General features: G+C 36.3%; 1 protein-coding gene and 1 long non-coding RNA gene across 2 annotated transcripts; one reads left to right on the top strand and one right to left on the bottom strand.

Annotated features, from left to right (window-relative positions):
- The first annotated feature begins 8,561 nt into the window (after positions 1 to 8,561).
- On the top strand, positions 8,562 to 18,007 carry LOC113274765. Its single transcript, XR_003323201.1, has 3 exons — positions 8,562 to 8,623; positions 12,855 to 12,857; positions 17,998 to 18,007. It is a non-coding gene; the product is annotated as an uncharacterized LOC113274765 (long non-coding RNA).
- A 6,014-nt stretch (positions 18,008 to 24,021) lies between these two features.
- Positions 24,022 to 25,436, bottom strand: LOC113273716 (nardilysin-like). Its single transcript, XM_026523349.1, has 4 exons — positions 25,036 to 25,436; positions 24,880 to 24,931; positions 24,742 to 24,787; positions 24,022 to 24,502 (listed from the first exon to the last, which is right to left on the bottom strand). Exons 2-4 carry the CDS (start codon positions 24,885 to 24,887, stop codon positions 24,311 to 24,313), a joined length of 246 nt encoding a protein of 81 aa, XP_026379134.1. The 5' UTR covers positions 24,888 to 24,931; positions 25,036 to 25,436; the 3' UTR covers positions 24,022 to 24,310.
- Positions 25,437 to 27,993: the final 2,557 nt, after the last annotated feature.

The raw sequence follows: 27,993 nt of genomic DNA, 5'->3' as shown, positions 1-27,993 counted from the left end.
TATTATCAACAAAAATAATAAACACTTTTCTTGATATAAAGAAAAAAAAAAGGGCCTAGAAATGTTTGGGTCAATGACATGGAAGGGATTGCTAAGATTCTAACGGATCATTTCAGTTTTATCTCTTCTTCAACTGAACCAGACACTTCCCCATATATATATATATATATATCCTTAACCCCATTCATGTTTGCATAAACAATACATACAATTAATGCTTAATGAGAACCTCTATTTAATGGCAACTGCAAGATGAAATTTAGCTTATATAAAGACAACTCTCTTTATTGATGTTTAGAAAATCTCTCAAAATTAAACACAAGTTCTAATCTTGCTCATATGATCAACCACAACTTTGGTGATCATATATATATATAACCATGAATTCCTTTTCCTAGTTCTATTACCTTATTACATGTCTTTCATTTTCTTAGAACTAGATGACTTCTAATTCCCTTAGGATTACATCAATTTCCTAATCTTGTCCTAACCAGCTTGTTAGTGACTTCTATGTTGAAGTTAATCCAACATTCTCCCCGTTAAGCTTCAACCTTACCCGTGACATATCTTGTACTCCAATCAGTTGTCTCATATCTTCAAACTTGATCCGAGCTAATGCCTTTGTCAATATGTATGCTTTCTGCTCAGTTCCTGGTATGTGTTCTACGTTAATGACCTCCTGCTCGATGCATTCTCGTAAGAAATGATACCTTTTGTGAATGTGTTTCGTCTTCCCATGAAACACTGGATTTTTAGTGAGTGCAATTGCAGACTTATTATCAATCTTGATGAGAACTTTTTCAGGTTCTCTTCCTTTGATTTCACCCAACAATTCTTGAAGCCATATTGATTGTTTAGCTGATTCTGTTGCGGCCATGAACTCAGCTTCGCATGATGACAGAGCTACTATGTCTTGCTTCTGTGAACACCATGTAATAGGTGCTTCTCCTAGATAAAATATATGACCAGTTGTACCTTTTCCATCATCTTGGTCAATATTATGACTGCTGTCACTAAACCCAACAATTCCTTTTGATCCTCCTCGACCATACTTCAATCCATAGCTGATTGTTCCTCTTAGATATCTTAATATCTGTTTTATTACATCACCATGAGACTTGCGTGGACTCTGCATATAGCGGCTTGCTACTCCCACAGAGAAAGCCAAATCTGGTCTTGTGTGTAATAAGTATCTAAGGCATCCAACATTTCTTCTATAACTTGTTGGATCAATCTCTGCTTCTTCTTGTGCCTTTGAAACTTTAAGTCCAAACTCCATTGGTATCTTCGTTGGATTACAAGTTTCAAGTCCTGCTTCTTTCAGAATTTTCCTTGCATAAGCTTCTTGTTTAATCTGAATCCCATCTACTCCTTGATGGACTTCTATGCCAAGGTAATAAGTGAGTTTTCCGAGGTCTGACATCTCAAACTTTGATGACATTTCTCTCTTGAACTCATTGATCACCTTAAGGGAGTTGCCAGTCAAAAATAGATCATCTACATAGACTGCAATCACAAGAAGCGTTCCTTTTTATTTTCTTCTGTATACTGATGTTTCTTTAGAGCACTTAACAAATCTGATTTCTCTTAAGATTTGATCTAACTTTGTATTCCAGGCTCGAGGATCTTGTCTTAGACCATATAGAGCTTTTGATAACTTATAAACCTTATGCTCTTGTCCTTTTACTTCAAAACCTTCTGGTTGTTCAACATACACATCTTCTCGCAATTCACCATGTAAGAATGCTGTCTTAACGTCTAAGTGGTGAATTTCCCATGAGTTTGATGCAGCTTCTGCTATTAAGAGACGAATTGTCTCTAGTCTAGCAACTGGTGCGAAAACTTCATCAAAGTCTATGTCGGATTCTTGAACGTATCCCTTAGCTATAAGTCTTGCCTTATATTTGTTAATAGTTCCATCAGCATTTCTTTTAACCTTGAAGATCCACTTAAGACCAATCACTTTTGCCCCACCTGGCTTATCAACTAGAAACCAAGTCTTGTTTTTGTTGATTGAAATAATTTCTTCTCTACATGATTGTGTCCATTTAGTCGAGACCTTTGCTTCTTGAAAATTCCTTGGTTCATCATTAACAGAAAGTAGCATAATCTCACATTCTTCTGCAGCTTGAAGAACATAATCCTCTAGATACTGTGGCTTTTGTATCTGTCTTGTTGATTTTCGCAGTGGAATGGGTTGAGTTATTTCATCGATCTCCTCCTCCTCTTCTTCTTCTTCTTCTTCTTCTACTTCTTCGTTATTCTCAGTGTTTTCATTATTCTCTTCTTCTTCTTGATTAACATCATTGTTTCCATTGGTATTAATGATTATGGGTCCTTTGCCTTCATCAATTACTTGACCCCATCTCATGTGAAACATTCCTGGATCCTTACTTGGTCCATCATTAGTTTCTTTCCAGTTCCAGTTTGCTTTTTCATAGAATACCACATCTCGACTCACTATTACTCTTTTCGTTGTTGGATTGAATAATATGTAAGCTTTGGATCCAGGCTCAATTCCTAGATGCACAAGAGTCTGAGATCGATCATCCAGTTTCTTAAGAGTTGCAGAATCAACTTTTGCGTATGCTTTGCAAAATGATTCACAGATCCTTGATTCATCGTTTATCTGTGGTAGCCCTCGAACCATCTTGTTCTGAGACATAGTTTTTAAGGTTCTGAAACTTATGTGTCCTAACCTTGCGTGCCACTTCCATGTCTGATCTTCCAGTCTTATATCCAGACACATTGGCCTTCCAATCATGAGACTTATCTTGTAGAGTCTATTCTGAGAGCGTGAGACTCTAACTAAAAGTCTTCCACTTGGGTCATGAACTGTTAGATATTCTCGCCGCATTCTAACATCACATCCAACTTCTGTAGCTTGTCCTAAACTTAGAATGTTGCTTTGTAAGTTTGGGATGAAGTAAATGTTTGTGACAAGCTTCTGTTCTCCGGTCTTGCTCTGAAATAGAATTTATCCTTTCCCTTCAATTTCTACAGAAGATCCATCCCCAAACTTCACTTTTCCTTTGATTTTCTCATTGAGTTCAGAAAAGTAGTGTCTCTTACCAGTCATGTGATTGCTGGCTCCATTATCTAAATACCAGATTCCTTCTTCTCCATCCTTTGATTCGTAGTTCTTTGGTATTAGTTTCCCTTCGTTTAAGAATACAACTTCGTGCATGAAAATAGCTGTATCTGCTTCCCTTGTTTCATTCTTGTTTGCTTCTTCCATCTTTTGTATTCTTTCAGGGCATACAGAGGAGAAGTGTCCTGGTTTATCACATCTGTAACAAATAATGTTTGATCTATCCTTCTTTTCTTTCCCTTGGTTTTGATCATTCTGACTTGTTGTTCTATCTTGTGAGTTAATCTTCCTCCCCTTCCTCGACCTCTGTTTACTCTACCACCTCTTCCACGACCTCTTCTTCTTGTCGCATACTTTTGTTGGTAAGAGTTTGTGTACAAGAGTTTTCCTTGAGTTTCTCCATTGTTTTCTTCATCAAGGATTCTCTCTTCATATGCTTTCAATCTTCCAATTATATCTTCATAGCTAATCTTCTTTAAATCTAAGACTTGTTCGAGAGAAGCTATGATATGAATAAACTTGGATCTTGGTAAACTATTGAGAAACTTCTTTACCAGTTTATCTTCATCAATGGATTGTCCAAGTGACGCAGCTTTTGAGGCTATCTCTGATAGCTTTCCTACAAAGCTATCAATAGTATCTGTTTCTTTCATCTTCACTCTTTCAAATTCAGACATTAAGGTTTGCAGACGGGCTTCTTTAACTCGATCAGCTCCGAGATTACGTGCCTTTATTGCATCCCAAATTTTCTTTGAAGTTTCCTGTTCACCAACTTGTAGAACAAGACATTCTGGTATTGCTTGAAAGAGTAATCCAATGGAAACATTGTTTTTATCTGGGTCAAATGTACCAGGTTCAATTGTCTCCCAAACTTTGTAGATTTTCATCAGTACCTTCATTCTCATGGCCCATACTGTGTAGTTTGTGGCATTGAGGATTGGAACTTGTATTGATGGTGGCGTGAAATCTTTTGCACGTATGATGGTGCTCTCGTCTCCCATGGATAGGTGTAGACAAGCTCTGATACCAATTAATGGCAACTGCAAGATGAAAGTTAGCTTATATAAAGACAACTCTCTTTATTGATGTTTAGAAAATCTCTCAAAACTAAACACAAGCTCTAATCTTGCTCATATGATCAACCACAACTTTGGTGATCATATATATATAGAACTATGAATTCCTTTTCCTAGTCCTATTACCTTATTACATGTCTTTCCTTTTCTTAGAACTAGATGACTTCTAATTCCCTTAGGATTACATCAATTTCCTAATCTTGTCCTAACCAGCTTGTTAGTGACTTCTATGTTGAAGTTAATCCAACACTATTATAGTTGAAATAAAATGTGTTGTTTTTGGTATGGCTCCTAATAGTTTTCCTGCTCCAGACAGGTTTCCAGCTATCTGTTTCCAAAAAACTGGGCTACTGTTGAGCCTAAAGTGGTTGAAATGAACTTGACATTTATTCTTATGAATCCTGTTTTGAGGCATGCGCAAATGTTTTGAGGCATACTTATGGTGCCAAAATAGGGTCACTAGGTAAAAAAAACCATCAGTCTGTGTCCACCTGTTTTTTATAATGGTATAATTATGCCCTTACTTACTTGGTGTTAATGATTCTGATTAGATCTTAATGTCAATGACTAATTAGCAATGTTAATGATTGATTAAAATTAAGTTATTAGTGGTAAATTGGTAGAGAAATCGTATTTGTGTGAGAGAGTTAGGGCTTTTGAGAGGAAAAAGAATAAGTGAATAAAAAAACCTGGGTTTTGAGATTTTAGTGAATAGAAGTGACCAAAATGTGTAATTCAAATCAAATTCACATGTATACTTTGTAAAAATGTTTAATTTCCACTTAGGTTGAATTCTTATCTAAATAGAATTTTAATTTACAAACTTTTTTGGATGTTCAGTGCTGGGTTCGGCTATAAAATTACTAGTCGAATCTTGTTGGTAAGAACCGTTCGGTTGATTTTTCTAAAGGCGAACCTAAGTGTATGAAAAAATTATTTGACGTTTGGCTTATTCGAACGGCAACTGTTGTTGGCTGAACTTGTAATTTGTAGTTTGGTTTTTTATAAGTTGCGACTTATAGAGTCATGTTCGGCTTATTATGATACAATCGAACTTGGTTGTGTAAAAACAAAAGCTATAGGTTCGGCTATACAACTGCATTTCCAATACGAGGGAACCTTACAAGATAAAGGTTCAGATTGCAGTTTAGATATCATATCAGACGAACCTTGCCTTGATGAGATATTTGTATAGGTTTGTCTAGTAATCTAGCTTTTCGAACTAGCCGAACATGGATTTTATCTGAAATAAATAAGGTTCGGCTGAAACTAATATATCGGATAATCAGCAGAACCTAAAGGTCTTCTTCATTATAAACTGGCTTCGACTGAAACGTGAAATTTCAATACCAGACGAATTGTTCTTCTGAAACATTAAAAAAATAAACAATGATATGAGTTCTAACATGCATATTTAAATCTCTTGTGAAACTCTCCACATGACTCATTTTATACTTGTGGTTTTAATCAATGATCAAAGACTTATGAATCACAATTGCGGATGAGAAATAAAATCAAAACGGTTTGATAATAATTAGTTTAGGTTATAAATAAAAAATGATTTTCGATCATGATTAGTTTAGGTTTACGTTTTAAATTTAGGTAAATAGTATTTAAGTAATTTAAAATAATTAAGGATTATTTAGTAATCTACCCACGACTAGGGCACTCCTTATAAACATACCCTAAATATAAAATGATTTTGTATGTTTCTTTCTTATTTTCCTAATCACAAAAGATAGTTCTCCAACATTGACTTTTGAGTTTCGAACTATTAATCTTTGTGATTTAGTCACGAATTCATTTTAAATTAATAGCTAATGGTGTTTAAACCTATTTTTGAGAAAAATTGTGTCACCTTTCTAATTTGTTTTTATCTGTAGTAGACAGATTATAGATAACATTCTAGTGGCTCAAAAGATGATTTATCTTGAAGGTAGTAAATATTTTGTATCAATATCGTATCAGCTGGGTTTTATACACCTACACAAAAGATTATATCTATTTTTATCGGCAATACATTATTAGATTTTTTTTAATATTTATTATTTATAAAACATAAAAATAATTTTAAATATTTATAGAACCATAATCGAAAATAATAATTATTATAAACTTATCTTACTCTTATAAAATAAGAGGTTGTTTATTAGAGGCATGTTTGTAAAACGATCAACAACAAAATCCAAGCACTGACAGGAATGTCTGTTAGCCAATCAACGTTACATCTATAATAACTACATCCACAATAATCATATATGGACTTACCAAAGTTAGTAAAGTTACTTTTTTGAACTAACAGTTAAAAATCCATAATCAAAAGTGAAAAAGCAGAGGTACAACAACCACACCCAGTATTTCGTTCGGCAATCTGAGAGGACTTACTCCAATATACTTTCAAGAGAATCAACTACACAGTCAGACTCAATCTTATAGAAAAGTATATAAACACTACACCAAATTTTGGGATTAGAAACAGAAATGACCCGTTACAAAAAGGGGTTGTAACGGCTGTTGCCTGTTGCAAAAGTGTGTTACATTTTTTTGTAACGGCTTTGTTGCCGTTACGAATTTTGTTTGTAACGGCTCTCGTAACAGCTGTGAGCCGTTACTAATATGCCACGTGGTAACAGCTTCGGCCGTTACGAATTTTTTTTGTAACAACGCAGTCGTAACATTCTCAAGTCGTTACTACGTGGCACATTGTAACAGCTTGCAGTCGTTACTACGTGGCAGGTTGTAACAGCTTGCAGCCGTTACGAACTTTTTTGTAACAGCAAAAAAATTACTGCCAGTCAACCTTGACCTGGTCAATATTCATTTTCTGCCGGAAATAAGCCGAAATTTCTATTACCTTGCATCACCTTTCATGTCATCCATCATCCACATTCAACAATCAATTCATATCACATTCAACAATCAATTCGCATCGCATTCAACCAATTCATGTCAAAGAAAGAACACAAATTCGTCTAAGTACAATTTTTTTTTGTTAAGTACACAAATTCTTCTAAGTACCAATTTTTTTGTTAACTGTTCTAAATTTCTAAGGGAATACATAGAAACGTATTAACTTCATACATAGAAACTTACAAAACTTCGCACTGCTTTATTCTCCAACCTTTCGATCAAAAAATGCATCATTCAAATAACGTGCGAACACAAAAAATGTATACTTAGATGTTGGAAGTAAGCAAAAACTAAAAGAGATGACACACCCAATAAACTTGAGCAGTAATGAAGTTATTGCTGCAAGGAAAGGCACCGATAATTAACTAGTTAACTGCATTTCTGGTCATACTTTTTCTTAACACATTCACTGGCCTACAGAAAAGAAAAAGATTCGATTGAAGTATAGGCATAGAAACTAGTACAAGAAAAAGATTATTGTACTGAACTGATTTAACTAGTTAATTATGGATAAGATTATTGTACTGAACTGATTTAAAAGACTCAATAACGATATTCTCTATGCCAGCATGCGAGCTTAGATCTTTTCTTCTTCCAATTTCACCCAGACATAATAAGAACATGAACAATTACTTTAAGATAAAACTGGTAAGTTGTATACTGAAAAAGCTATTACACAAGGTACATTTATGAGCTATTATAAAGGTACTTTGTATGAGTATACTAATTTGTGTTCCAAGGTCTAACTCAGAACTTGGCTTCTAAACATAAAAATCAGGGAACTTATCCATGAAAGGAAAATGACAACACTTAACATTTAGCAGGCAATGAAAATCTTACAGAATTGGTACTGCAATCATCTTTTAATCTTTTTGTAAGCATTTCTACTGTAGATCCACATTTCTGGTCACCAGCTGCAAGGTAGAGGATAGCAACACACTGAGCTACTGAATAAAGAGCCTGTTTTGCAAGCCCACCAGACTGTGGAGATGGCTTGGCACTTGAAAGAAGAGATTCTAGTAAAGCATCAAAGCTTGTGTTTGCTGAATGGACCAAGCCAGCAAAAGTACTTTGCAGGGCTTGCACAACAGAAGGAAAGTGTTTCATGAAGCGATCAACAAATGCAGGATAAAGTAACATCATAAAGTTAAGGGAACTACCTGCAAGGCATGCCCCTGCAACAATGAACTCCTGATTAAAGTTAGAGCTTGTGGAAGAACTTTGTTCCTAACAGTCAAACCAACATTGGGACTGGACTTTCTATCTGTCATCAACGTAGAACACATGACCAATGCAAGAGCCGTCATATGCAAATATGAGTCGCTGTTAACATGAAAAGCAAGGTCTCAGAACAGAAAATGCACCAACCTGTATAAGAAAGAAAAAAAAGAAAAGGATAAGATACGGAAAGGAAATGGTTTGACAACACAATAACGTCTATTATTAGTTTTATTCCTACCTTTGTCTTGACATATTTTTCACGAAGCTGCCTATTTATGGATTTAATAATTTTTGAGACTTCTTGCTTCAGCAACCACCGTAGACTGTCAAACAGAAAATAAAACAAAAAGGTTTAGCATGACTAACGTATTTAAGCAGACTACGTACCAACATGGCACAAAAAAATAAATAAAACTATCTCACTTCAAGTACGAACTAAACTATCTTTATCAAATACTAGAGTGTTTGGAAGTAAATGCTACATTCTTAAAGATCGAGAACATAGAGGGAAATTCGATACCAAAAGTGATGAAGGTATCTTTCTTGGCTATGCTTCTGATATCCGTGGTTTTCGAGTGTTTAATCTCAGAACTCAAGTCATGATGGAATCTGCTAATGTCATCATCGATGATATTAGTTATTTTCAACATGATAATCCTCCTGGTGAACTGCCTCCAACCGAGACAATTGAGAAAGTCAAAGAAATACCAGAATCAGTTGAAGTTATCCCAACTGTTGTTGATCCTGATATTTCTAGTGACTAGGAGAAGAGCACTGATCAAGCTACTCTTGACGAACAAGAGCGTGTTGATAGACGCATTTATGTGTCTAATATGTCTCTATTGTATGTATTGTTAGTGCTCAATTTTGTATTTATTGTGTTCTTTTATGTCTTTGTAGGAATTTTTAGATAAATAAGCCCTTGCGGCGAAATGGGCTCAAAAAGCAGTGTTTTACACCCCGGAGAAATGTATCGTAGGCACCCCAGAAATGTCCCGGAGGAACCCCAGAAAATTACTGTTTCAGCCCCAAAAATTACTATTTCCACCCAAATTGCTAAGGGGACACCACTGTTTGCTAAGGGGACACCATATTCACGATTCAAAAAAAATGAATTTGGCGGGAAGAAAACATGCAGACACTGTTGAAGTTTGGTCGGATTGTTGGAGGAATTCTAGCGAGATTCAATCGCTGGAAATTATTGGGTTATGCCTGTTAAGGCTAAACAGGCCGAATGCAAATGATTTTAGCGATCAAGTTGGGCTGAAATGACCGGGAGAGAAGATCAAAGTCCAAACAGGGGATAGCAATATTTTTGGAAACAGAGAGAGAATATCGAGTTCTCTGTTGGGTTTGTGGAAGATACTCGAGTAAAGAGGGAATATATGGTACCTATATCGAATCCTAGAAGATTGAAAAAACGAAATATCTGCCATTAATGCGTGAACAGAGTCCACAGGGAAAGAAACATCGAATATGGCTGTGAAGAATATTGGAAGATATTCGGGATTAAATCAAGGATATTTTGAAGGTTTGTTGGGTATAAAAGGACCCCTTGGGTTTAGTAGAGAGGCTGTCGAGAGTTGGGAGGAGAGAAGGAACGCTGCAGAATCGAGAACCATGATTTCTCTCTGCTGTTGTTGCTGCCATTGATGAAGATGAAGAACATGAAGAACGGACTATCAGAAGCAGTCGTTTATCAACAGTGAAACGACTCGCAAGCGTGGGTCGCAGCACAGTCTAAACAGTAGCAGCACTTGTCATTTATCGTTCATTCTGAGACGCTTTTTGTGCGTCGCAGATTACAGTTTACACCATTTTCTCTTCTTCTCATCATTTGTAAACCACTTTTTGAGCAATAAATAATTATTTTGAGAGCATTTATACTATGATGAGCTAATTCCCTCGTAACCAAGGCAATGGAGGAAGCTATTCACGCAACATAAATGGGTAACTATTTCATTTAATTATATAATTCACCTAATCGCTGCTTTTGCGGAGTTTTAAATTGTTTGAATGATTGTCTTAATTATTTGTTATTCAGTTTGATAGGTTATGCTTGGTTTAATCTCTTGATAATCTATGCTTAAGGTTTACAAATAATGTTTGAGAATTTGTATGATTGATAGTGAATTAAAGATAAAAGAGGACTTAAGAATTGAATAGAGTTTTGAAATATTTATCATAATTCTGCGTAGTAGTGGAATCTAGTGTCTTGGTTACCTCTCGCCCAAATTGGTAATATTTTGTATAATTATTTATTAAGTCTAAAAAAAAATTATCCTTCACAAGTCCGGGAGTTTGAACCTCATTACTACAACCACGAAAATCATTAATCAAAAATGGCGCCGCGTACGCGGACTTGTATATAGATTGATTTTTTTTATTAGGTTTATTATTTTTTTTAGAATTGTTTGTTCCTTTTTACGTTTCTTTTTGTCTTTATTTTGCAGGTTCAAAGTGAAAACTAAGGACTTGGAGAGGAAAAAGCTTAAAGCGAAAAGCGAAAAGAGAAGAAAAAAAAAGGACAATTTTAGGATTTTATTTTTAATTTTATTTTTTTTTAGAGTGTGTGAGGAAAACTGTAATTTTTTTTTTTATTTATTTTGGAATTTTGGCTTTAAACAATTGGACTTTATTTTTTTAACCCTACGGAAGGGTATTATTAAAAAAAAAAATATTATATAAACTGTGTGCAGGGAAGGACGACGATTACTATATCGTCTCGGCCCCTCGGGTTCGCACACGGCATAGGAGTCGTGGCCCGAGTCGACGACAACGGTTCATCGCCCGTATGGTACGGGAGGTAAGTCCAATCGAAACACCCGCGAATCTCCTGCAAGCGGGTTACTGTCTGCCTTAAGGTGATAATTGTTTGAGGACGAACCGGACTGTCTTTATTTTCCTAGTAAAGGGCAAGGCCTGGCCTAAACAAGATAAGAGTTCGGATTTCATCACCGTTACCTTCTTGCCCGCCTTAGGAAAATGAAACCTAACGCGAACCCAAGCTTAAAATTTGGAATAGAACGAGACCGATAGGGTAACGAGCTTAATAGGAAACTCGTTCGAAAAATATTGGTTGCTCTTTAAGCACACTCCAAAGTTCATGATGGTTTCTGTGAGTTGAATGCGTGACTGCGCCGCCTTGTGATAGCGGTGAGGCCTTGGGTATCAAAGCTCCACTGAGCTTCCCTCGCCTCAATTCAACTTACTTTGACTCGGATTGATTCCAGAGGGGTTTGCTCAAATTGCAACGAATTCCCTTTCGAAAGATAGAAGCTGGTCTAGAAACAATCTAAGTGGAGCCATCATGCTTTTTGTTTGCTAGAAATCTTTAGGTTTGTTTTGGTGGAGTCGAGTCAGCCTTGTTTGTGGTTGTGTAGAATTCCCTTGCAATTAAGAATGTCGAGCTGGTATGATAGAAGCCAATACAATGAATATCGACCTGAATTTGATTATGGACATCATCCTTTTTATGACCATGTTGGGAATAGTGGTTGGGAACGCCATCCTTTGGAAGGATATGGGTCATACCCTGGTGAGCCCAATTACTATCCACACATGCATCAGTCTTACGAGCAAGAAGATTATAGTACTAGTTCTTCGTCTCTAGAGGAGACAATCAAACTATTGAAAACTAGTCCCTATTATGATCCTTCTAAACCTGTTCTTCCTCTAGAAGAGTCTCTCAAACAATTAACTGAGAATACAAATAGGTTTGTGTTAGAAATGAATAAACAAAATGCACCCATGAGTGAACCTTTTATACACAATACCATAAGGAAGCCATGTGAGTCGATTCAAAAGATTTTATTAGAGGCCCAGAACAGAACTGCTCAAGGTAGTCTTAATTTCCAATATAGTGTTTCCAATAGTACCCTTGAAAATGAGGATAGTTGTTTGCCTAATTTAGAGGACGAGGTTAGAATTGGTAACACTACTTGTTTTGATAAGGTTCGATCTTTTTCATGTTATTATAGTGATGATTATGATGAGGATAGTATTGATGAAGAACATGAAATATGTAGGCATAGTGATCAGGAATTTGTTACTCCGATTGAGCTTTATAATGATAGTGTTGTTTCTAATAAAAATCCAAATAATTTTAATAATTATTCACCTATTCAAAAGGACGAGGATTTAACTAGAGATACCACCGTTTTAGACGATGTAGTTCAATATCATTTAGCCTGCAGTATGTTGGATAATCCATTATTTGATGTGCCTATTAGTGAATCGGAGGAGGTAACTATGATTAAAACCTTAGTTTATGAGCCTTTCGCTGATAATCCTTTATATGATTGTGATGATGGTTTAGAGGAAAGAGTTTACCCTGAGAATACTGTTTTAGAATCTAGCGATTTAGAAACACTAGTCTTAGAAGATGATAAACTCGTAGAAATGAGTGAGGATGAACCCAACTTAGAAGAATCTATTGACCATTTCCAGGAATCTGATGACCTAGAAATTAGGGAAGTTGTGACTAATCTTTCTAGAGACACAGAAAACTCTAAGTTTGGGGGTGATTATCATTCTCCGTGTGTTTTAACTCTTAGTAAGTACCCTCCTGTAGGACTTGACATTTGTGCCTCAACCATCTTACAAGATTATCTTCATACACGTTTTTCTGAACCTAATGATGTCCAGAAAGAAGCTCAGTTGTTAGAAACCCATCCTCTGGTTGATGTGGTTAACCCAGGCTATGATACCAAGATTGACTTTGTTTTCCCACCAAAAACTTTTCAACCAATTGTGGGAACTTTTGATTTTAAGATGTGTCGGTTATTAAGTTTTGAGACTAAACCTAATCACTTTAGGATATTAGGGTTGACACATTTTCTTCAGGAAGACCACCTCTTTCATTGTGATCAGTTGTGTGAGTCAAATCTGATTGACTTAGAGGATCCCCAGTTATTCAGGTTGTTGTTATGTGCTTATAAGTTCTTAGTTGAGTTTTTCCAGACTCTAATACCTGAACCGGATCTTAGATTTGAGGAAATCCAACCGATGAAAACCTGTTATCTATACCCAGTTATAGAACCTGAACATGAGCCACAACTAGATGTAGTTGTCTTAAACAAGGGTATGTTTGGCATCTTTTTGGTCTGTTGCAGTTTCCTCTTCTTGTGGGTAATAATTTTTGATCCAGATGACCCACAGTTATTCCGACTACTTCTATATGATTCTATGAGGTGACTAATTCCTTCCGATGTCTGGCTGAAGACTTTAAACTTAGCACTTCTTGGGAGGTAACCCAATCTCATGCAACCCGGTAATATCCTTCCTTCACTCTTTTGCTTCAAATGGTAACTGTCTCTCCTTGTTCATGCTTTTAATGTCATCTTTAGAACATTGAGGACAATGTTAATTTTAAGTTTGGGGTATGGGAGAAACTTTTTAGTTGCAATAAATAAATTCCAGAGCCTAGAAATTTACGCCTATTAAGGATAGCACTAACCAATCTAAGTGGATGGAAACATTTTTGTTTTAGGAGTTGAGGAACCAATCTGACTAGATGGAAACATTTATAGAGTCTATTCATAAAAGCACAGAGCTCAGGTGTTAGAAATAACATGATAATTTCGCCATATCTTGTCGAGTCCTTTTCACTTTATATTTTTAGTTTTCTTTTGTTTCAAGTGATTTGGTGGGGAACACGATTCAAGTTGTTACCTTTGCTAGGGTGAAATAGAGTGACTGAGTTACCTTTTCCAAAAAAAAAAAAAAAAAAAAAAAAATTTAGACCAGACCAGTTAGACCAATCGGAATAAGTATTAACACTTGGATAGCAATATGCGTGTGTTCTCCCTGTTTCCGTCGCCTAAGCAAGCGTGGAATGCAGGACCCGTGGGAACTATCGTGTAATCTGCTGACAAGAAGCATGCGCTTGGATCCAAAAGATCTATTCATGCCGATAAGTTAAAAAAAAATGGTTATTGTTATGTGTAGTCAACTGTTGGTTCCCTTGTATTTGCCAGTTTGTTGATCTAGATTTAAGTTATTAACCACTGGTTCCCTTGTATATGCCAGTGTGTTAATATTAGTCAGACCGGTATCTCAGTCATTTAGGTTAGGTTCATCTTGGCAGAGGCCTTCAGACAGATATGGGAAACACCGTTCGCTTTTCAACCATCTACATTTTTATTTTTCCATCTTCTTAATCTTTTCATGTGATTAGTCTGACTCCGAGTATGATGTCCATCGTGAAACTATGTTAGTAGAGCTCTGTCACTTATATGAATTTTAGTATGCTTGAGTGCAAACTCGTATACAGCAATTGGAATTTTGCATCAGGGTTCTTCCTCTTAGAGTCAATAATTGTATGCCAACCAAGGATGTTCTTTAGTGCTTTCCAAGGTTCTGCGTAGATAGCTAGGGTCTGGAGTATTGGTTTTTTGTGGGTACACCTTTGATAAACCCACCCGAGATTAACTCGGTCACTTTTCAAGAATAAATTTTGCTCGAGGACTAGCAAATAATAAGTTTGGGGGTGTTGATAGACGCATTTATGTGTCTAATATGTCTCTGTTGTATGTATTGTTAGTGCTCAATTTTGTATTTATTGTGTTCTTTTATGTCTTTGTAGGAATTTTTAGATAAATAAGCCCTTGCGGCGAAATGGGCTCAAAAAGCAGTGTTTTACACCCCGGAGAAATGTATCGTAGGCACCCCAGAAATGCACCGGAAGAACCCCAGAAATGTCCCGGAGGAACCCCAGAAAATTACTGTTTCAGCCCCAAAAATTACTATTTCCACCCAAATTGCTAAGGGGACACCACTGTTTGCTAAGGGGACACCATATTCACGATTCAAAAAAAAATGAATTTGGCGGGAAGAAAACATGCAGACACTGTTGAAGTTTGGTCGGATTGTTGGAGGAATTCTAGCGAGATTCAATCGCTGGAAATTATTGGGTTATGCCTGTTAAGGCTAAACAGGCCGAATGCAAATGATTTTAGCGATCAAGTTGGGCTGAAATGACCGGGAGAGAAGATCAAAGTCCAAACAGGGGATAGCAATATTTTTGGAAACAGAGAGAGAATATCGAGTTCTCTGTTGGGTTTGTGGAAGATACTCGAGTAAAGAGGGAATATATGGTACCTATATCGAATCCTAGAAGATTGAAAAAACGAAATATCTGCCATTAATGCGTGAACAGAGTCCACAGGGAAAGAAACATCGAATATGGCTGTGAAGAATATTGGAAGATATTCGGGATTAAATCAAGGATATTTTGAAGGTTTGTTGGGTATAAAAGGACCCCTTGGGTTTAGTAGAGAGGTTGTCGAGAGTTGGGAGGAGAGAAGGAACGCTGCAGAATCGAGAACCATGATTTCTCTCTGCTGTTGTTGCTGCCATTGATGAAGATGAAGAACATGAAGAACGGACTATCAGAAGCAGTCGTTTATCAACAGTGAAACGACTCGCAAGCGTGGGTCGCAGCACAGTCTAAACAGTAGCAGCACTTGTCATTTATCGTTCATTCTGAGACGCTTTTTGTGCGTCGCAGATTACAGTTTACACCATTTTCTCTTCTTCTCATCATTTGTAAACCACTTTTTGAGCAATAAATAATTATTTTGAGAGCATTTATACTATGATGAGCTAATTCCCTCGTAACCAAGGCAATGGAGGAAGCTATTCACGCAACATAAATGGGTAACTATTTCATTTAATTATATAATTCACCTAATCGCTGCTTTTGCGGAGTTTTAAATTGTTTGAATGATTGTCTTAATTATTTGTTATTCAGTTTGATAGGTTATGCTTGGTTTAATCTCTTGATAATCTATGCTTAAGGTTTACAAATAATTTTTGAGAATTTGTATGATTGATAGTGAATTAAAGATAAAAGAGGACTTAAGAATTGAATAGAGTTTTGAAATATTTATCATAATTTTGCGCAGTAGTGGAATCTAGTGTCTTGGTTACCTCTCACCCAAATTGTAATATTTTGTATAATTATTTATTAAGTCTAAAAAAAATTATCCTTCACAAGTCCGAGAGTTTGAACCTCATTACTACAACCACGAAAATCATTAATAACGTGTCCCTCCACGACACCTCTGGGTTCAAAGGAATCATGATCCCAACAGTATTATTGGAGAAAGAGCTTCTACAGCTAAGACTAGAGGGCAACTTCAAAACATGTGTAATTTTGGTTGTTATCTGTCACAAGTAGAACCGAAAAATATTGATGAAGCTCTGAATGATCCCTTTTGGGTGAATGCAATGCATGAAGAGTTAAATCAATTTATAAGACAAGACATATGGGAACTCGTACCTTTTCCCTCCAATGTCAATATTATTGGAACAAAATGGATATTCAAGAACAAGTCTGATGAATTTGGAACAATTATCAGAAATAAAGCCAGACTTGTCGCTCAAGGATATTCACAAATTGAAGGTATCGACTTTGACGAAACCTTTGCTCCTGTGGCACTCCTTGAGTCCATTAGACTTTTATTAGCTCATGCTTGTTATCTCAAGGTTAAACTTTTCCAAATGGATATAAAATCCGCGTTCCTAAACGGAATTCTAAAGGAAGAAGTCTATGTTGCTCAACCTAAAGGATTTGAAAACCTTGATTTCCCAGATCATGTTCTTAAGCTCAAAAAGGCATTATATGGGTTAAAACAAGCACCTAGAGCCTGGTTTGAAAAACTTACCACTTCTCTTATTAGAAAAGGTTTTTCAAGAGGTGGAGCTGATAAAAATTTGTTTACCAGATGGAGTGGGAAAAATATTGTCATTGCTCAAGTCTATGTAGATGATATCATCTATGGTTCAACTTCAGAGAAGCTTGCAAAGGATTTTCAAGTTTCACTTGCTAAAGAGTTTGAAATGAGCAATGTTGGTGAGTTAAAGTTCATTTTAGGATTACAGATTCAACAACATAAGGATGGAATCTACTTATCTCAAGAAAAATATGCAAGGGATCTTGTTACAAGATTCGGTGTAGATAAGTCAAGTCCGAAACTGACACCTACGCCCACTACTGGTAAACTACACAGAGATGAGAAAGGAGTAAAAGTAGATCAAAAATTGTATCGATCTATTATTGGTAGCCTTTTATATCTTACAGCCACTAGACCTGATATTTCTTTTAGTGTTGGTTGTTGTGCTAGATTTCAGGCTAATCCAAAGGAATCTCATCTTGCAGCTGCAAAGAGGATCATACGATATGTCAATCACACTGTCGGGTATGGTCTATCTTACACTTTTGATACTAACACTGACCTTTCTGCTTATTCAGATGTTGATTGGGCAGCATGTGTAGAAAACAGAAAAAGTACATCAGAGGGTTTCTACTATGTAGGACTGAATCTTGTGGCTTGGCATAGCAAGAAACAGAATTCACAATCCCTGTCTACATGTGAAGCAGAATATATTGCAGCTGGCTCATGTTGCACTCAACTTCTTTGGATGAAACAAATGCTAGCTGATTATGGAATTGATAATGGAATAATGAAGATCTTTTGTGATAACTTTGGTGCGATTCGAATCACTGAGAATCCCGTTAAGTACTCAAGAACAAAGCACATTGATATAAGGTGCCATTTTATTCGAGATCTCTATGAAAATGGTATCATAAATATGGAATTTGTGCCTTGCGAACAATAATTGGCTGATATTCTCACCAAACCATTAGACACTGCTACTTTCAACACTTACGGCAGTCTATTGGTGTTGTCTTAGTTCATTAATTGTTTCTATGACTCTTGCCCCTGTGCTTATCTCGATATTTTGGGCAATTGAGTTTGAAACTCCATTAAGTGTTTACTTCAATTCTGCATTTGTTTCCGTAGGATTGATTTTTCTGTCAGAGTTCTTTGTGTGTTGTGTCAAAAGACATCCTTCTTTTCTTTCGAAATTAAGGTCGCTCTTGTTGTTCTTTCGGGAATGACATTTTATGGGGGAGAGTTCTTTTTGAACTTGTGCTTAATTGTCAAATCTTTGTGGGGAGTGCGGCTGTGGTATATTTTAGGGGTTATCTTGTACCTTTACAAACTCTTTGATGAATGCATTTAGTTTCGGCTTTATGATTGCATCTAAATAAGATGATATACTTTTGCTTTCTTTTGGTCAAGAAATGTCTCTTTCGAAAATTTCATTAGGATCCCGTTCTTGTATCTTTGCCAATTTTATTGACAAAAAGGGGGAGAATTAATATGTAGGTCACACTACAAATACATATGGTTTTCGGATCATTATGTAAGGGGGAGTGGTTTCCATGTGAGATGGAGTATTGACTAAGGGGGAGTGATACATGTCACCATAGTATTGTTGTTGAAGTTGAGATACAATTGAACTTTGACGCTGTGTAATGATACTATGACACTGTATAACAATGATTGAGAACTATTGTTTTCTTGTTGTTATAGCTACGGATTTTCAACAACGATGATGCTAAACTTACAACCTTTGGGATCATTGGAGTACTTGGAAGTGACAAATATTTCGAGTAATGTTGAAGATTAGACATGTGGAATAGGAGCTACAAAAGTTAATTAATTTATTTTTTGTATTTCATATGTATTAATAGTTTTGTCACTAAAATTGACAAAGGGGGAGATTGTTAGAGCATTGCTCGGTCTAACTCGCATGCGTTGTTATCTCAAGCATGTTTGTCAATGTTAGTGATCAAAACTATAAGTCTTGATTTCTATCCTACATAGCTAAAGGTCTCGGACTATGATAGAAAGTGTAGTTGAGCTCAAGACTCCATGTCAATCATCATACAAGACGAAGGACTACTCAAGGAACTGGTGGATCTTCATCGACTAAAAGGTATGTGGAGACTTGAACTTATCTGTCACTCAAAAGTCTTTCTATTCTATCTCCTACTCTTGAGACAAAAGTCGTGCTGATGTATAGACTTTCATTATACACATTTGCTATTTCAAGCCGAGTTTAACTCGCCTATCTATTTCTCGAAATATGTGTTGGTAAGCTTTCGCTTTAGCCAAATTCATCTTTACCTAGTGACGAATGTCATGTTATGTTTCAATCACTTTGAAAATTGCCCTGACAAAAAATGGTCTGTGAATAACGGCTATATGACGTCCTCTAAGAATGTTTCAATGATTGAAATGAGAGTTTAGATTACATAACCATTGGTAGAATATAAGCATTGTTGTGGAAACACATATATGTATAAGTCCTTATTCCTTGAACCAAAGTTTGCGAACTTTGTTGATCAAGAGAAACGGAATGTGGCGTGAGCCAAGTCCGCGAACTGGCGGAAGTTCTCGACCTGAAAATTTCTGTTGAAGTTTGTGAACTCCTTCCGTGAGCTTAAGTCCGCGAACCCAGTCCACGAACTTGAGCAGGTTATATCTAAAATCGGTTGTTCTTGAACTCATGTTTATATAAACTAAGGAATGCTTTTGCAAACCGTGGCTATAAAGTTCATGAACCGATTCGAGTGAATCAAACCGTTTTTGCTTCGATTGTGTCTTGTGTAGTTACATAAGTTCTAAGCAATTGAACAACTCTCTAACTAGTTCGTTTGAGTCATTTGAGCTAGTTATGGTGAAGAAGAATATGGTTGATATGAAAGTGATCATATGGCTAACCGTTTGGTTAACTGTTGTTGAACCAACAAATGTTAATGTTTGGGAACGGTTCGTAAACCCAAAATTGGACATTTCATTTGTGTGTAACAAGCTAAGTTATCGATCCAACGGTTGAGAAATATTAGCTTGAATCTAATCAGGTTTTCATCTAACGGTGAATATTGAATGCTTTGTTACCAAGCTAACATTGATTGCAAACCCTGATTTGAAAGACTATATAAAGGAGAACTCTAGCAACTGGGAAACCTAATCCCCACACCTTACGTGTGATACTAGTTGCATAGCTAGAGTCGATTCTCCTTTAACCTTTGGTTTCTTCTTCTAAAAACCGGGTTAACGATTTAAAGACTTCATTGGGATTGTAAAGCCAGACCGATACTACTTTTCTTGTAGTTGTGTGATCTGATCTTGCATCTTCTATCGTTACGAGTACGATTGTAATAATCGGCTTGAAATTTATATCTCCGATAGGCAAGATAGAAAAGTAATTACAAACACTTCGTCTCATCGTTTGTGATTCCACAATATCTTTTTCGCTGCGTCGATTAGGATTATTGTGAGGTGATTGATAATACTAGGATGTTCTTCGGCAATATAAGTCCGGTTTATAAATTGGTTTTTGTTCACCTTGATTTATCAAAAGACGGAACAAAACTCATAGGTATATTCGTGGGAGACGGATTTATCTATCACCGTAGACTTTTCTGTGTGATACAGATTTGTTTATTAAAGTCTTCGACTTTGGGTCGTAGGAACTCTTAGTTGTGGGTGAGATCAGCTAAGGGAATCAAGTACGTAGCGTCCTGCTGGGATCAGAGGCATAGGAGCATAACTGTACCTTGGATCAGTGTGAGATTGATTGGGGTTCAACTACAGTCCAGACCGAAGTTAGTTTGGAGTACGCTAGTGTCTGTAGCGACTTAATAAAGTGTATGTTCAATCTGGACTAGGTCCCGGGGTTTTTCTGCATTTGTGGTTTCCTCGTTAACAAAATTCTGGTGTCTGTGTTATTTCTTTTCTGCATTATATTTTGTTATATAATTGAAATATCACAGGCTGTGCGTTGTTCAATCAATTAGAATATCCGACCTTTTGGTTGTTGATTTAAATTGATTGGCACTTGGATATTGGTCTTTGGTACCAATCAAGTTATCTCTCTAGTATTTGATAAAGACTCGCAGATTTCTATTTTCTTGAGTATAATCAAATTGAGAGATTGAGATATAAACTCTTTGATATACTTTTTATTTAGATTGAGTCTGACTGTCTAATTGATTCTCTAGAAAGTATATTAAAGTTTGTCCATACAGATTGCTAAGCGAAATATTGGGTGTGGTTGTTGTACCCCCACTTTTCATAAGGATACCACTATCTTTACTGAACACTCTTTATAGCACAATTACAAAGACATTATGATGATGCCGACAAGCAATATGCCACAAAAGACTATTATATTACTAGCACAATATGTCCACAACAATGTTAAAAGAATTATCACCATGTCAAACACATACTCGTACTTGTTATGGTGCTAAAATGTGACAGCACAAAAGACTGGACCTAAGGAACCTCGCTCCTTAACCAACACTATTTTATACCTTAGCAATCAAGAAACTTGTAATATAAAAAGAAAACCATCCCAATCAAGAAGAAGACGCCATCATCACATCCAATCTAAGTACCAAGCGATATACAAAAAGAATAAAACTTAACAGACACCATCCTTCCAAGCAAAATATATACACTTGCCTCAATTCATTAATTTCAATTTGGCCCTTGGTGACAGTTCCAGTTTGACACAGTAGCTCAATGAATGTGTTAAATACATCCATCTGTAAAAATAAAAATAAAAAGACGGTCAAAAACAAGTCCATGAAACACATCATAGAGGCGTTGTGACCCATTAACAATCTTACCTTGACATTTTCTTTCCTTTCTTTGAACCTTTCTATCAAGGGATAATTGGCGTTTGGTACTTAGGTTTAGACAAACACTAGGCTTTGATCTAACATTTGTCCAACGTTAGGCTTTGGTACCTGAACCAGACGTTGACTCCCGTTGATTGTTTATGACCAAACTTAACTTAATTTTCTAAAATGAAAATATTGTGAAATTCTGGGTTTACAAGTATACCCCTGATTAATCCTTCTCTTTTTCATATGTATCAGTGGGCGGTGGTTTATTCACACCACAAATTCTTTCTCCACTCTTTTTCTTTGTCTGCTACATCCATCACTTCTATAATCTCCGTTGTATAATTTTTTTTTCTTTTTTTTTCGTTGAAACCCATCATGTAAATGTATGAGGATTTGGTTTACTTGGATGCGAGTGATGAAGTAAAAACTGTTTCAGAGATTTAGAACCTAGGGTTTGATTTGATGAAAGAATAAGGCAAACAGAGGTTATGTGGTTTACTATTGTTGTTGCAGAAATGATTAGGGTTCAGTTTTTAAAGAAATCATTAAGGTTCAGTTAGGGTTTTGATGTTTTGAAGAATTGGGTTTCAAATTAAAAATGAATTTAGGGTTTTGATTCTTCTTTGGGTTTCAATTTGAGCTCATACATAATCAATTTAGTAGGGGTTTCAGTTATATTCAATAGGGATTTCAGTTGAGATTCATAACGGAATCGATTATTCAATATGGGTTCAATTGAGTTTTAATATGGTTTCAGTTGAGATTTCAATATGATTACTAAATTCGAATCAAGGAAGAAGAAAAGAAATAGTTGAATCCGTGATTGGTTTTGGCTAGGGTTTGACGGAGATGAGTGGGGAAATACGGATGCAGCTTTTTACAGAGATTGAGAGAAGATTTGTTGCGGTGGAGGTCGAGATGCAGAAGGGTATTTGAAGAAATAGAAAGGAATGGGATGAATGGAGCTTGTTGCTACTGAGTTGGTGACAAATTGAGGGTTTGAAGCTGAAATTGCAGAAGATGGTGTTGTGTTCTTTATCAATTGTTCTTATGAAGGAGAATTTGAAAGAATTAACAGTGGCTGAGATTGTTGTTGCTGCTATCTAATCAAAGAGAAATTGAAATTTAAAGGTCTGATGGTGAAATCTGGTGAAGAACTTGAAAAAGAAGATGATACAACAGTCGGTAATGGAGTTGAGAAGTTGAAATTAGAGATTTAAATTTAGATACAGAAGAATTGGGGCAAGAATTGAAATGAGTTTTCTTAGATTTCGATCTTGAGGAGATTTTGCGATCATCAGTTTGATCTGGAGGCTACGGTTTGGTCAATTTAGGTGAGGAATGGTTCTACTGCTGCTACCAAGAATGAAGATTCTGATGGGTTTGGCTGGCCCGAGATTTAAATGGTGGTTGATGTGGAGTTTTTCTTGTAAATATTAAGAAAACTGAAGGGTATTATAGTAATCTGTTTAATAATTAAATTTTATATTAATTTTCTAATAATTACTAAACAGAAGTTAGAACTTAACCTAGTCATTGTAGATCAACGTCTGGTCCAGGTACCAAAGCCTAACGTCGGACAAATGTTAGACCAAAGCCTAGTGTTAGTCTAAACCTGAGTACCAAACGCCAATTATCCCTTCTATCAACTTAAGGCATGCCTGCACAGTAGTAAAGCATTAGGAGTTTTTACATCAGCAAGAGAAGTTCATATCAATGTAGTCAATATCGGCCGTATCGGCCGATATATCGGGGATATTTCGGATATCGGCCCAGAACGATACGATAAGAAGGATATCGGGGATACGATATTCGCCCGATAATATCGGCCGTATCGGTCGAATATCGGCCGTTTCGGTCAAATATCCGACGTATCGGTCGATACGAAATTTTCCTACATTTCCCGATATGAGACGGTATTGGTCATTTTCTATAAAGTTTAAGGTTAATTTTGGCGAAGAAAGTCTTCCAGATGGTAGTAGAGGTGCATGTAGCTCTCGAAGCAAGTTACTAAAGTTACTCTTTTGTTTTTTTGATAAAATTGATGTTATCTATTATATCTTATCCGAAAATGTGTGGAGAAAATGTTTAATATAAAATTATAGTCTCTAAATCTAGAACCGATATTATACCGATATTTCAACGATAATATCCCCGATATAAAATCGTACCAGTGTATCGGTCCCGGCCGAGATGAACCGATATCCGATATTAACTACATTGGTTCATGTTCATAATAACACCTTGCGCACGATTCAATCACAAAAAATCCAATTTGAACATGCATGCCAAAACACGTGGCGTAGTCTTTTAAGTTTGAGCTAGAACATCTGATATTATTAGGATAAACAGAAGTAGACAAAAATGAAATTAAGTTCATTCAATTAGTTCTGAATTTTACGTGTTCAACAATTGAATTCGGACCTATTGCAGGACATGTCATGTGTAAGAGATGCCTGCATTGGTCATCGCAGTAGCTTTGGTCAGAGGACAAGAAAGTAATTAGGTGAGCACTGACTAATGTACCTCAGAAAGAAGCTCCGGGATAAATGCCTTCAGATCACCAAGAGATAAGTCTGTCAGACAAGATAACTTGTCATCCAAATCCCAGTAATCCTCTGGCAAGACTTGCAGTCTCAAATATGACGAATGATTTAATGACTTCATATTTGTGTTTCTGAAAGATCTCTCCATCTCCTCTTTGATGACCTGTTATAATCCACAAAAGTTGCAACACAAATTACAAAGTGAGAGTGATTACTAACATTCAACATCTTTAGATAACAAAAAACATGAAGTGGAATAATGATCCGAAGACAGAAATATTCAATTCAAATGAACACTTTTTAATCAGTGCATCAAATAAAATACCCCAACCTTTGAAAATGGCATTGTGGTGGGAGTTAAACCCCATTCATGCAATTAAACCCCAACAAATAATTGTTTACCTTTCTTGGCAGTAGATTTGTCACCCACAACAGGAATGCTGTCCATCTGTGAAAGAAATTGGCAGTTAAACCCCATTCATGCAAAACCTCTACGATTCCAAAAGAACCCTAATTAAAAAGAGAAAAGTAAAATCAAACCTTCTCATAAGTAATCGAAGGAAAAGAATAAACTTCTCCTTCAAACCAAAATCTGCAAACAACAAAACCCCTAATTATTTCAAGAAGTTTAGGGTTAAACAATTAACATAAAGATATACTGAGAATAACTTTTAATTAACCAATACTGAGAATTACCCTTTAGAAATCCACGAGAATTCCAAATGGAAGAATAGCTTCTAACCAAAATATCTTCACTGATTTCTGTTGTACTCTTCTTCGATTATCACGGTAAGAAAAGAAACTATTTTATAGATCGAAGTACATGATTGTAGATCGAAGAAAGTGATGAACGGCTAAGCTTTTGTAGGTCTCTAGAAACCAGAATGAAAGAGAGTATGCAAGGTACGGCGTGAAAGAGATAGCTAGGATTTTTTTCTTCTAGTAATCGAAGAGTATCTGTTTGGGAATCAAATCTAGAGATTTGTGTTTGCTCTGTGTAGAAACAAGGAGGATGATTGTATAGAATGAAGGAGAAGAGTATCTGTTTCTTTGTTCTTTTGGGCAGAGAGATTAAGAGAAAGAAGAGAGGAAGAGAGACAATGAGGCGGACTGAAAGAGAGAAGAGATGAGTGGAAATAAAATCTAGGGTTTTATGATTGAGATGCATCTCGAGAGTGAAATGAAGGGTGGAGATATTATTTTAGGCATACACGGTGTAGATGAAAGGCTAAAAACCACGCATGTGGATAGCATATGCACAAACTACAAGTGTTACGACCCAGTATGACCAAGCGTGTGAGTGGCAAGCCTAAAAACAAACGTAACGGCCTCGCCTGTTACGAATTTTTCAAAATTTAGTAACGCCTACAGCCTGTTACAAACATTTTGTAAAGGCCTTTTGTGACGGAAATTGTAACAGCCCATAAGCCGTTACGAATTCCTGTTACGAATCCGGGAATTTGGTGTAGTGAAAAGAGGGATATCTATATTTCTCAATTCAACCTGCAATCAACAAATAGGAATTTGCGAGATCGATTGAATATAAGAGAAATAACTTGAACGGTACCAAAGACCAATGTTCAAGTGTCAATCAATTTATATCATCAACCAAAGGTTGGATTATCTAATTGATTGATCTTAACGCATAACCTGTGATATGTCAATTATATAATAAATGTAATGCGGAAAAGAAATAACACAGACATCAGAATTTTGTTAACGAGGAAAATCGCAAATGCAGAAAAACCTCGGGACCTAGTCCAGCTTTGAACACCACACTGTATTAAGTCGTTACAGACACTAGCCTATACTACCAATGAACTTCAGACTGGATTGAAGTTGAAACCTAATCAATCTCACACTGATTCAAGGTACAATTGCGCTCCTTACGTCTCTGATCCCAGCAGGATACTACGCACTTGATTCCCTTAGCTGATCTCACCCACAACCAAGAGTTGCTACGACTAGGAGTGTAAATTGGGCCGGGTCGGGCAGCCCGGCCTAATTATTAAATGGGACGGTATAGGGCGGGCAGGAACATCTCTTACCCATGAAATTAAAAGGGCTGGGCGGGCAGGACGATTTATCTGTACCATGGCCTGCCCAAGCCTGTTATGTAATTTGGGCTCGGGCGGGTAGGGCCGGGAGGGCCTTGAATATTACTTAAAATTAATATTACAAAAATATATATATTATTAAAAATAAAAAGAAAGTAATGTAATAACACAGAAGTTTTATTTAAAATTAATAATCAAATACGAGATTGAGATGGGAACAAGATAAACCAAACTTCCTCTAATTTTTCCTGAACTGAATCATCATATAAGGAAACTGCCTTAGATTGTGCTCAATATTTTCTTTATATGGTTAACAAATTTAGATTCCTATTGAGTAAAAGTTAAGAAATACATATGAGAACTATGAGGATTGACCGTATTGAATATCTGTACCAAGTACATAGAAGGATTAAAAAAGTGAAAACAGTCATTTAGGCTAAGTAAATGGATAACATTGACGGGATAATAGGGCGGGTAACATTGATGGGATAACAGGGAGGGTATTGGGTCGGGCAAGAAAATTTGACTTGTGGCTTGTGCCCGCCCTCTTATTTAAATGAGCTAGGTCGGGCTAGCCCGTAATGGGCCACGGGCACCCATGGGCTGTCATGGGACAGGGCGGACGGTACTGGGCCTTGGGCTGCCGGGCAAAATTTACACCCCTAGCTACGACCCAGTGGAAGACTTGATAAACAAATCTATCTCACACAGAAAAGTCTATTGGAATAGATAAAGCTGTCTCCCACAAAAATACCTATGAGTTTTGTTCCATCTTTTGATAAATCAAGGTGAATAGGAACCAATTGATAACCCAGACTTATATTCCCGAAGAACAGCCTAGTATTATCAATCACCTCACAATAATCTTAATCGTATGGTAGCGTAACAAGATATTGTGGAATCACAAACGATGAGACGAAGATGTTTGTGACTACTTTTAATCTTACCTATTGGAGATAAATCTCAAGAAAATCTTAGCAAAGATAATACTCAATCACGATAGAAGAACTAAGATCAGAACACGCAACTACAGAGAAAATAGTTGGGTCTGGCTTCACAATCCCAATGAAGTCTTCAAGTCGTTAACCTACAAGGTTTCGTGAAAAACCTAAGGTTAAAGGAAAATCGAATCTAGCATATACAACTAGTATCACACAGGAGGTGTGGGGATTAGGTTTCCAGTTGCTAGGTGTTTATGGGTGAAAATTGTTTCTGCTGTAAAAAAGTGGGGGTACAACAACCACACCCAATATCTCGCTTAGCAATCTGTATGGACAAACTCCAATATACTTTCTAGATAATCAACTAGACAGTCAGACTCAATCTAGATAAAAAGTATATCAAAGAGTTTATATCTAAATCTGTCGATTTGATATACACTCAAGCAAATTGAAATCTGCGAGTCTTTATCAAATACTAGAGAGATAACTTGGATGGTACCAAAGACCAATATCCAAGTGTCAATGAATTTAAATCAACAACCAAAATGTCGGATATTCTAATTGATTGAACAACGCACAACCTGTGATATTTCAATTATATAACAAAATATAATGCAGAAAAGAAATAACACAGACACCAGAATTTTGTTAACGAG

Source organism: Papaver somniferum, chromosome 4 (genome assembly GCF_003573695.1).
Source record: "Papaver somniferum cultivar HN1 chromosome 4, ASM357369v1, whole genome shotgun sequence".
Classification (NCBI taxonomy): Eukaryota; Viridiplantae; Streptophyta; class Magnoliopsida; order Ranunculales; family Papaveraceae; genus Papaver; species Papaver somniferum.
Note: the sequence above shows the minus strand (reverse complement) of the source record. Positions and strands in the feature narration are given on the sequence as shown.